This window comes from Somniosus microcephalus, chromosome 9 (assembly GCF_052327205.1).
Source record: "Somniosus microcephalus isolate GS21.2 chromosome 9, FLI_Smic_1.0, whole genome shotgun sequence".
Lineage (NCBI taxonomy): Eukaryota > Metazoa > Chordata > Chondrichthyes > Squaliformes > Somniosidae > Somniosus > Somniosus microcephalus.
Window position 1 is genome coordinate 231,592,396 of NC_140995.1, and position 12,038 is coordinate 231,604,433.

Genomic DNA, 12,038 nt, shown 5'->3' on the forward strand with positions numbered 1-12,038 from the left:
CTGTCCAGGGAGAGTATAAATACTCGGGCACGGGCCCAGCTTGTGCAGGACATTCTTAACAGGAACTAGTGAAGGATACAACTAGACCTCCATGTTATAAAACAGTTGATTAAAGCTTTGTTTAACGCTTAGACCAAGTACCTAGTAGGTTTCTTATGTCACCCTCCAATCCATGGGAACTATTCCAGAGTCTGTAGAATTTTGGAAGATGACCAGCAATGCATCTACTATTTCTAGGGCCACTTCCTTAAGTACCCTAGGATGTAGATTATCAGGCCCTGGGGATTTATCGGCCTTCAATGCCGTCAATTTCCCTAACACCATTTCCCTACAAATACTGATTTCATTCAATTCCTCCCTCTCATTAGACCCTATGTTCCCCGACATCTCTGGAAGGTTATTTGTGTCCTCCTTTGTGTGCAGTTTTGGTCACCTTACCTGAGGAAGGACGTTCTTGCCATGGAGGGAGTGCAGCGAAGATTCACCAGGCTGATACCTGGGATGGCAGGAATGACGTACGAGGAGAGATTGTATCAATTGGGCTTATACTCACTGGAGTTTAGAAGATTGAGAGGGGATTTCATCGAAACCAATAAAATTCTGTCAGGTCTGGGCAGACTAGATGCAGAAAGGATGTTTCTGATGGCCGGGGAGTCCAGAACCAGGGGTCATAGCCTAAGGATAAGGGGTAAGCCATTTAGGACTGAAATGAGGAGGAATTTCTTCACCCAGAGAGTGGTGAACCTGTGGAATTCTCTGCCACAGAGGGCAGTGGAGGCCAGTTCATTAAATATATTCAAGAAAGAGTTGGATATATTTCTTAAGGCTAAAGGGATCAAGGGATATGGGGAGAAGGCAGGGACAGGGTACTGAATTTGGGTGATCAGCCATGATCTCATTGAATGGCGGAGCAGGCTCGAAGGGCCGAATGGCCTACTCCTGCTCCTATCTTCTATGTTTCTATGAAGACAGAACCAAAGTATGTATTTAATTGGTCTGCCATTTCTTTGTTCCCAATATAAATTCCCCTGATTCTGACTGCAAGGGACCTACGCTTGACTTCACCAATCTTTTTCTCTTCACATATCTATAGAAGCTTTTACAGTCAGTTTTTATGTTCCCTGAAAGCTTACTCTCATACTCTATTTTCCCCATCTTAATTAATCCCTTTGTCCTTCTTTGCTGAATCCTAAACTGCTCCCAATCCTCAGGTTTGCTGCTTTATCTGGCCAATTTATATGTCCTCTCCTTGGATCTTATGCTGTCCCTAATTTCCCTTGTTAGCCACGGTTGAGTCACCTTTTTTGTTTTATTTTTATGCCAAACAGAGATGAACAAATTCTGTAGTTCATCCATGTCATCTTTAAATGTTTGCCATTGCCTATCCACCGTCAACCCTTTAAGTAATGTTCCCCAATCCATCCTAGCCAACTCGCGCCTCATACCATCGTAGTTTCCTTTATTTAAATTCAGGACCCTAGTCTCTGAGTCAACTACTTCACTCTCCATCTTAATGAAGGATTCTATCATATTATGATCGCTCCTCCCCAAGGGGCCTTGCACAACAACATTGCTAATTAATCTTTTCTCATTACATAATACCCAGTCTAAGATGGCCTGATCTCTAGTTGGTTCCTCAACATATTGGTCCAGGAAACCATCCCGTATACACTCTAGGAATTCCTCCTCCACAGTATTGTTACTAATTTGGTTAGACCAATCTATATGTAGATTAAAGTCACCCATGATAACGGCTGTGCCCTTACTGCACGCGTCTCTAATTTCCCATTTAATACCATCCCCAACCTCAGCATTACTGTTTGGGGGTCTGTATACAACGCCCACTAATGTTTTCTGCCCCTTGGTATTTCTTTTCTTTTTAATCTACAGGCTTTTAAAACCCAAGCTTGGCATCTCCGAACTACTACCTGATTCACCTTCAGAAGGTGAAAGACTCTGTTCTATTACCACACCAGCCAGAGACACATTCCTTTTGAACAGATAAACTTTCTGAAGTCTGAACAAACTTTGGAATTCAACTGCTCCCAATCTCTAGTGCCATCATCTCAACACCACCAATCCACACACCCTCTTGCCCGTTCTCCAGGACTGCTGCATCCAGTTCCTGCAACCTACCTCACACCTACCTGCAACATCGTCCCTACATCCTGGGCTTTAAAAAATTTTTTAAATAACATTAACTACATGGTTAAATGAATATGTAGCAGTAATCAAGGCCACTGATTTACATTTCAACACAAATATGCTCAATCATGGAATTCAAGCCTGAAAATATCACAAATTTCTAAAATACTCTATAATAAAAGTGCTATTTGACTTAATCACTGTAAATCAGTGATCCTGATATATCACGTGAGATAAGACAGCGTATCCTCTAACTTACCATGAACATGCCACGGGAGACCTGTTAGCATATATATTATAGAAATTTATGACGGGTGCACAGAATGTTAAACATCACTTTATAACACAGTACATGTAGAACTAGCCCTATTTGAGAGCTGATTTATGCAAAATATAGCATATGATTGACATTGAATGTGTAATAAAATAAGCCTATGGAGCCTAATAAAAGGGTACTGCAGCTTTAAACAAACACCTGCAGAAATCCAAGTTCATTTTTGTTATGGGTGGCTAAAAGACAAAACTGCATCTATTCAGACTTCTGTTTCTTTAGAACTCTGTCCAGATATTCTGCTGTTAATATATTTCCACCACCATTTCTTTCCACTTTAGGATTTCCTAAGATTAATTGCTGAATTTAGCTTGTTATTTAAGTAAAATTTCTCATGTACCTTTGCTGGACAAGTCATTTCAAAGTCTGATTTTGAAATGGTACAAATATATCAGAAAATCCAGTTCATAAACTGCACAAGTAGTTGCATCATATCCAGATGATGCTAAGCTACTTGGTGTGTGTGTGAGTGAGTTATTGCATTGGTTGGTCACCTCAGATCTGGTTCTGAATCTGGTGCAGCCTCATGGGCATGACTCCTCTCTACCATCAGAAATGTCAGCACAAGGGTCAGCCATTTGCTGCATTGTGCCTGTGCCAGCTCCACATCAGTACTATCGAATCTAATCCCATTTAGTACATTGTGCTTATGATGACTCGACAATGGAACTATCCATTCTAATCCTAATTCCCTGGACCCTTTATTATTTTTCTTCAAGTGTTTGTCTAATTTCTTGTTAAATGTTGTTTTTTTTATTTGTTTTATGGGATGTGGGCGTCACTGGCAAGGCCAGCATTCATTGCCGATCCCTAATTGCCCTTGAGAAGGTGATGGTGAGCCACCTTCTTGAACCGCTGCAGTCCGTGTGGTGAAGGTACTCCCACAGTGCTGTTAGGTAGGGAGTTCCAGGATTTTGACCCAGCGACGATGAAGGATCGGCGATATACTTCTAAGTCAGGATGGTGTGTGATTAATGGGGTGCCTAGATCCTCTGTACCTTCTCTGCAGCACCAATATCCTTTCTATAATATGGTGCCTAGAACCTGTGCAGCTTCTCCATGGCTCCACTATCCTTTCTATAATGTTGCTCCCAGAAACTCTACACTTCCCCCTTGGATCCAATATCCTTTCTATAATATGGTGCCTAGAACCTGTGCAGCTTCTCCATGGCTCCACTATCCTTTCTATAATGTTGTTCCCAGAAACTCTACACTTCCCCCTTGGATCCAATATCCTTTCTATAATGGGGCGCCTAGAACCTGTGCATCTTCTCCATGGCTCCACTATCCTTTCTATAATGTGGTTCCCAGAAACTCTGCACTTCCCCCTTGGATCTAATATCCTTTCTATAATGGGGCGCCTAGAACCTGTGCATCTTCTCCATGGCTCCACTATGCTTTCTATAATGTGGTTCTCAGAACCTCTGCACCTTCTCCCTGACTCCACTATCCTTTCTATAATGTGGTTCCCAGAACCTCTGCACCTTTTCCTTGACTCCAATATCCTTTCTATAACTAACACCATTACACTGATTATGCATATATCCCAAGCCCCTTAGAATTCAAGATGGCCCTTGCAGCTGTCCAGTTGAAACAAATTACATTTTTATTAAACTAATACATGTAAGTTTGTTAACTACAAACCTTCAAAGACCAAATGTAGATTTCCAAGGCATCTGTAATCAAATTATATGAATACAAAAATATTTTTTCATTTTAAGTCAACTGTACCACTTATCCACTCGTTGATCATGGAGGCTTTGTGCTGCAGAATAGCAAGGGTGCAAAAGATGGATAAACTAACTCAAGAAGCTGAATACATAAGTACTACCTGTATCTTTATAAACACTGAGAAACATTTTAAAAGTTGGTGATCACTATAGAACTACGAATATTCTCAAAAGGATGGCTCAACTTAGCACGCGGTTGGTACAGTCTATTGGCATACTGCACTACAGAATTGGATACAGTCTGTTGTCTGTAGCTGCACATTGTGGTAAACCACTGTTTGTATTCCACTGTGTACATGCCTGGACATGCCTCGGCTGACTCCTCCCACAAGTCCTAGTATAAAGGTGACTGCTCCCCAGCCCTTTGTATTTCTGGACCGGTCGACCACTCGAGGCAGACCTTCATTCTTTTGTTAATAAAAGCCTTTAGTTACTCTCTTAACTCTCAGTCTTTTATGAGTAATTGATAGCGCATCAATTTTATTAACAAAATTTTTATACTGGAGAAGATCCTCACACCAGCATGCCTGGACTTAGATCATCGGGAGGCGGACTCATCCACCAAGTTTACTCACTGGCTTAAGTGTTTCGAAAAATTCCTGACCGCCTCCGCAGCAATCAAATCGGACGAGGACAAACTGGATGTCCTGACCTCCAAAGTGAACCACCGAGTGTACTCGGTCATCCAAGACGCGACCTCGTACGCGGACGCTATCAAGCTCCTCAAGGACCAGTACACGCGCCCAGTGAACGAAGTGTACGCCAGGCACCTTCTGGGGAGTCGTAAACAACAACCTGGGGAATCGACCGTGGAATACCTTCAGGCACTGTCTGTGCTTGGCCGGGCCTGTGGTTGTAAGGATGTAAAGGCCGCCGTGTACACAGAGGAACTTATCCGGGACGCTTTTGTAGCGGGCCACAGATCCAATTACACCCGACAGCGACTGTTGGAGCAGAGTGACCTCGACCTCAACAAGGCCTCTGAACTCGCACTATCATTGGATGCAGCCTACCGGGGCATGGATGCCTACTCCTCTGCACCGTGGACGCCGCGGGGAATGACAGCCTGGGACACGGTAGGACCGCCTCATAGCGCCGTGCCACCCCAGCCACACCCCAGCAACGGCCCAACTACCGCAGCAGTGTCCCAAGGCCAGACAGCAGTGCCCCAAGGCCAGAAATGCTACTTCTGTGGCCAGGCAAAACATCCCAGAGCGCGCTGCCCGGCGAAAAACGCGATCAGCTCGGGCTGCGGGAAGAAGGGACACTACGCTAGCGTCTGCAGGGCCAAAGCCACCCCGAACCCCAGCAGCGCCGCATGTGGGCCATGCGGGCCGCCATCTTGGGCCTCCCCGGCCATGTGCGAACCACCGGTACAGCAGCCATTTTGGACGCCTCCAGCCACATGGGGATCATGGACACCGCCATCTTGGACGACAGCCGGAACGCAGCAGGCCCCCAACACCGCCTCATCTGATACCCGCAGCGACACACCGACCCCTACGCTGGCATCCGTTACACTGGACCAAGCGAGACCGCACCAGCTGGCCAGTTCCACAATGGACATTAAGGTAAATGGTCACGATACAATCTGCCTTTTTGGCTCTGGGAGCACGGAGAGCTTCATCCACCCCGACACGGTGCGGCGTTGCTCTCTCCCAGTCCTGCCTGCGCACCAGCGGATTTCTATGGCCTCCGAGTCCCAGTCGGCGGACATCGGCAGCTACTGCGTGGTGACACTCGTAGTAGACGGGACTGTGTACGATCATTTTAAACTTCTGGTCCTGCCCGACCTCTGCGCTGCCGTCCTGCTGGGGTTAGATTTTCAGTGCCACCTTAAAAGTGTTACGATGGCGTACGGTGGACCCCTACCCCCACTCACAGTCCGCAGCCAGCAGCTTCCAAATTGCCCGCCGCGCACCAGGTGCAACCTCTCCACACTCAGAGTCACCCCCCCCCCAACTGTTTGCTAATCTCACCCCCGACTGTAAGCCCATCGCCACAAAGAGCAGGCGATACAGTGCCGGGGACAGGGTTTTCATTAAAACCGAAGTGGAGCGGCTCCTGAAGGAAGGGATTATTGAGGGCAGCACCAGCCCCTGGCGAGCCCAGGTTGTGGTCGTTAAGGCCGGCGAGAAGCAGCGCCTGGTCATCGACTACAGCCAGACAATAAATCGCTACACCCTGCTGGACGCCTACCCACTCCCCCGCATAGCTGATATGGTCAACCAGATCGCGCAGTACCGCGTCTTCTCGACCATTGACCTGAAATCAGCGTACCACCAGCTCCCTATCCGCCCTGAGGACCGCCAGTATACTGCCTTTGAGGCAAACGGCCGCCTCTATCACTTCCTTAGGGTTCCCTTTGGCGTCACCAACGGGGTCTCCGTCTTCCAAAGGGAGATGGACCGGATGGTAGATCAAATTGCGTTGCAGGCCACTTTCCCATATCTGGACAATGTGACCATCTGCGGCCGTGACTTGCAGGACCATGACGCAAACCTCGAAAAATTCCTCCGCACCGCCCAACTCCTGAACCTGACATATAACAAGGAGAAGTGCATATTCCGCACAAACCGCCTCGCCATCCTTGGCTGTGTTGTGGAACACGGAGTCATCGGCCCCGACCCCGGCCGGATGCGTCCCCTTATGGAACTCCCACTGCCCCACTGCCTCAAGGCCCTGAAGAGGTGCCTAGGGTTTTTCTCCTATTACGCCCAGTGGGTCCCCTACTATGCGGACAAGGCCCGTCCGCTGATCAAGTCCACCTCTTTTCCCTTGACAGCAGAGGCCCGCTTAGCCTTCCACCGTATCAAGGAGGACATTGCCAAAGCCACCATGCACGCAGTGGACGAATCCATCCCCTTCCAGGTGGAAAGCGACGCGTCCGACTTTGCCCTGGCCGCTACCCTCAATCAGGCGGGGAGTCCCGTGGCCTTCTTTTCACGAACCCTCCAAGGCCCGGAGACCAGACACTCCGCTGTTGAGAAGGAGGCCCAGGCGATTGTGGAGGCTGTGCGTCATTGGAGGCACTATCTGGCCGGAAAACGATTTACCCTGCTCACTGACCAGCGTTCAGTTGCTTTCATGTTTAACAACAAGCAGAGGGGCAAAATCAAAAACGACAAGATCTTGAGGTGGAGAATCGAACTTTCCACCTACAATTACGAGATCTTGTACCGGCCCGGGAAGCTCAATGAACCCCCGGATGCGCTATCGCGTGGCACCTGCGCCAGCGCGCAGATCGATAGACTGCGGGCCCTCCACAATGACCTCTGCCACCCGGGGGTCACCAGGTTCTTCCACTTCATCAAGGCCCGCAACCTGCCTTACTCCATTAAGGAGGTCAGGACCATGACCAGGAACTGCCAAGTATGCACTGAGTGCAAACCGCACTTTTATAGACCAGACAGGGCCCACCTGATAAAAGCCACTCGCCCCTTCGAGCGCCTGAGCGTTGATTTTAAAGGGCCTCTCCCCTCCTCCGACCGCAATGTGTACTTCCTCAATATTATTGATGAGTACTCCCGTTTCCCGTTCGCCATCCCCTGCCCGGTCATGACCAGTGCCACGGTCATTAAATGTCTGAACGACCTCTTCACCCTGTTCGGTTTCCCCAGCTATATCCATAGCGACCGGGGCTCATCGTTTATGAGCGACGAACTCCGTCAGTACCTGCTAACTAGGGGTATTGCCACAAGCAGGACCACCAGTTACAACCCCCGGGGGAACGGACAGGTGGAAAGAGAAAATGCGACAGTTTGGAAGGCCGCCCTGCTAGCCTTAAAGTCTAGGGGCCTTCCAACCTCCCGCTGGCAGGATGTGCTCCCCGATGCGCTCCACTCTATTCGGTCACTGCTCTGCACTGCCACTAACGCCACCCCTCATGAGAAAATGTTTGTCTTCCCAAGGAAGTCCACATCGGGGACATCGCTACCGCCATGGCTGACGTCCCCAGGGCCGGTCCTACTGAGAAGACACGTGAGGACCCATAAAACGGACCCCCTGGTCGAGAGGGTCGACATCCTCCACGCCAACCCCCAGTATGCTTACATTGCATACCCGGACGGGCGGGAGGACACAGTCTCCATAAGAGACCTTGCACCCTCGGGGGCCGCAGTAACCCACTACTCACTACCACCCCCCACCACGATCCGATATCCAGCCCCAGCAGACGGCAGGCCTGGGCCCAGCGACCCGCTCGACACCTACGAGGACGACACGCCTGTGCCACAGCCTACGCGGGACTCGGCGCCGGAAGCTCCACTACCCTTGCCGTCGCCACGCCAATCACAGCGGCAGACAAGACCTCCGGAGAGACTCCAATACACTAACTTTTAATACACTTCACCCCGCCGGACTCAATTTTAAACAAGGGGTGAATGTGGTAAACCACTGTTTGTATTCCACTGTGTACATGCCTGGACATGCCTCGGCTGACTCCTCCCACAAGTCCTAGTATAAAGGTGACTGCTCCCCAGCCCTTTGTATTTCTGGACCGGTCGACCACTCGAGGCAGACCTTCATTCTTTTGTTAATAAAAGCCTTTAGTTACTCTCTTAACTCTCAGTCTTTTATGAGTAATTGATAGCGCATCACACATGCCATCAGTTGCCTTTGTTACGTGGGGTGTTGGGGCAGGGGAAGGAAGAGAGGTATCAGGGTGAAGTTAGTACTGCTCCACAAGGAGGAGAAAGATCAGAGGGGAGTCAACCCATACTGCTGCCAGGTACTTCCCCGCCGATGGTTACGGGGTGATAATGACATGCCCATCGCATGACCAGGAAGTGGTGCGCCATACAGTACCAGCTAAATAGGGGAGCAAATGAACAATTAAAAATCATTTAACTTAACATTTACACAAAGCAGAAATAACACTCTAGGTTTTAACTCACCAAATAGTTCTCATCCTGGAAGGCATAGTGCAACGTGGTAATCCACTGGCTGTCTCCGTTTACCAACACATCCCGCTCTTCTCGAAAGCAGGCAGTCTGGTTAAAAAACAATATGCAAGTTGCATACAAAATTAGATAAGATCAGGAACAATAGAAGGACGTGCACAGTCAGAGAAATAGTAGAAATATTTAGCATGCGTTAAAATTTAAGCTGGTGCTTTTAAGTGCAGTTATCAAATATTTAGCGAGACTTTTGATACGAAAGGGGAAACGTGGTAAGGGCGCTAACTCGAACATCAGTGCACTGTACCACAGAATGTCGTGGAGTGCAGGATTCATCGTTAACCCACAGAGGATTCCCCAATCCCTTTTCTACACAGGGAGAAGAAAAATCGAAGGGTGAATCACCCTGGGCTGGGTGGGTTCCTGCACCCTTTGGCAGCTGGTTTCAGCATCAGACTGGTGGTGGCTGAGAAAAGCATCAAGTGCAAATGGTGCGCAGCATGGGAGGTCTCGGCAAGGGATGATAGCTCAATTATTTTTTTTTTGGGGGGGGGGGTGGAAGAGAAGAGAAAAGAGAGAGGCTCGTCTTCAAATTGACTCCAATTCTGCAACTGAAGAGTTTAAATGCATTTTTTCTTCTCATTTATTAAATTTTTTATTATAGATAAAAGCAAAATCAAAATGCAATGGTTGCAAGTACAAGGTTGGGTTTAAAAACGCTTCTGTTTTCTAATAACTACTGTGGCCGAGTGAAATCTGTAACTAATAGGCCCCCTTGATGGTAATAAATCCACTAATCCGTACCCAGTTCCCTCTCTCCAACTACTTCCCCTGCCCAGTCGGTATAGTCAGACATTTTCAAACTGAAATATGAGCAATATCTCACCATGAATTACTTGGAAATTTATGACTCGTTGCACCAGCTGGAAAATACCAGACAACTAATTTGCTTCAACTATTTTTTTAAAATTGCAATTCAATGTAATTGCACACATTAGACAAGTTAAAGATAGCTGTACAGTCACTTGAAATTAAATAGTAGGCCAGAACATCTTTTAACGTATTTTTTTTTTAACATCCAACTTCGGTCAAATATAGCTCACAGCTCAGCTTAGTCTCGAATCAGTCGGCATTCAAGTTACTCTCTCGCCGCAGTCTGACAATTCCTTGTACTTTATGGTACAGTGAGACTTGAAAAGGGATTTTTGTTTAACAAGCTAAAAAAAAGGCTCTCCCTGCTGCCAGCATGGTCAAGATGCAGGATATAATTGACCCTTGGTAATGAATGGAAAAAGCATGCATGGTTCATTGCTATACATCACAATGCAATGTCTTTAATGTAAATTGCTTCAATTTTTCACTTTCATACGAGAAAAATTGGACATATAAACGCATGCATTTATTCCAATTTTTTTTATAACTTCATAGGCAGTCCCTCGGAACCGAGGATGACTTGCCTCCACATTAAAAATGAGTTCGCAGGTGACTGATTAGTCCAATGTGGGACCTACAGTCTCTGTCACAGGTGGGGCAGATGGTGATTGAAGGGGCGGGTGGGTGGGGTGCTTGGGTTGACGTGCGCTCCTTGCGCTGTCTGCGCTTGGCTTCCGCTTGCTCCCGGCGAAGAGACTCGAGGTGTTCGGTGACTTTTCGGATGCTTCTCCTCTACTTTGTGCGGTCTTGGGCCAGGGATTCCCAGGTGTCGGTGGGGATGTTACACCTTTTCAAGGAGGCTTTGAGGGTGTCCTTGAAGCGTTTCCTCTGCCCACCTGGGGCTCTCTTACTGTGCCGGAGCTCCGAGCAGAGCGTTTGTTTTGGGAGTCTCGTATCGGTCATGCGGACAATGTTACCCGTCCATCGGAGCTGATTGAGCGTGGTCAAAGCTTCGATGCTGGGGATGTTGGCCTGAGCAAGAACACTGATGTCGGTGCGCCTATCCTGCCAATGGATTTGCAGGATCTTGCAGAGGCAGCGTTGGTGGTACCTCTCCAATGCTTTGAAGTGCCTGCTGTACATGGTTCCATGTCTCTGAGGCATACAGCAGGGCGGGTATCACTGCTACTCTGTAGGCCATGAGCTTAGTGCCGGGTTTGAGGTCCTGGTCTTCAAACACTCTCTTCCTCAGGCAACCGAAGGCTGCACTGGCACACTGAAGGCGGTGTTGGACTTCGTCATCAATGTCTGCCCTTGTTGACAGTAGGCTCCCGAGGTATGGAAAGTGGTCCACGTTATCCAAGGCCTTGGCGTGGATTTTGATAATCTGGGAGCAGTACTGTGTGGTGGGGGCAGGTTGGTAGAGGACCTTTGTCTTACGGATGTTTAGTGTAAGGCCCATGCTCTCGTACGCTTCAGTGAAGGTGTTGACGATGGTTTGGAGTTCGACCTCAGAGTGAGCGCAGACGCAAGCGTCGTCTGCGTACTGTAATTCGACGACAGAGGATGGGACAACCTTGGATCTGGACTGGAGGCAATGGAGGTTGAACAGTTTCCCGTTTGTTCTGTAAATTAGCTCCACTCCAGTGGGGAGCTTACATAGGGTGAGATGGAGCATTGCAGCAAGGAAGATCGAGAAGAGCGTTGGTGTGATGACACAGCCTTGCTTGACCCCGGTTCGTACGTGAATTGGGTCTGTGGTGGAACCGTTGGTCAGGATCACAGCTTGCATGTCGTCGTGAAGCAGGTGGAGGATGGTGACAAACTTTTGAGGGCAGCCGAATTTGAGGAGGACACTCCATAATCCCTCATGGTTGACAGTGTCGAAGGCCTTTGTGAGATCAAAGGCGGCCATGTACTTTGTACAGCGGCATGGTGCTGTTCCCTGCATTTCTCTTGTAATTGATGTGCGGTGAAGATCATGTCCATTGTGCCCCTTAGTGGGCGGAATCCGCATTGCGACTCTGGGAGGAGCTCTTCGGCCACTGGGAGAAGGCGATT

The 12,038-nt window shown here is 48.3% G+C and overlaps 1 protein-coding gene across 10 annotated transcripts in view; it reads right to left on the reverse strand.

Moving 5' to 3' along the window:
• The window catches only part of LOC147113118 (serine/threonine-protein kinase MRCK alpha-like), a 705,238-nt gene that overhangs the window by 379,662 nt on the left and 313,538 nt on the right, over nucleotides 1-12,038 (reverse strand). For all 10 annotated transcript variants that reach the window (XM_085997998.1, XM_085997999.1, XM_085998000.1 and 7 more), the window contains exon 4: nucleotides 9,102-9,197. In XM_085997998.1, the coding sequence (XP_085854124.1) occupies nucleotides 9,102-9,197 (96 nt within the window). The remainder of the gene's footprint in view (nucleotides 1-9,101; nucleotides 9,198-12,038) is intronic.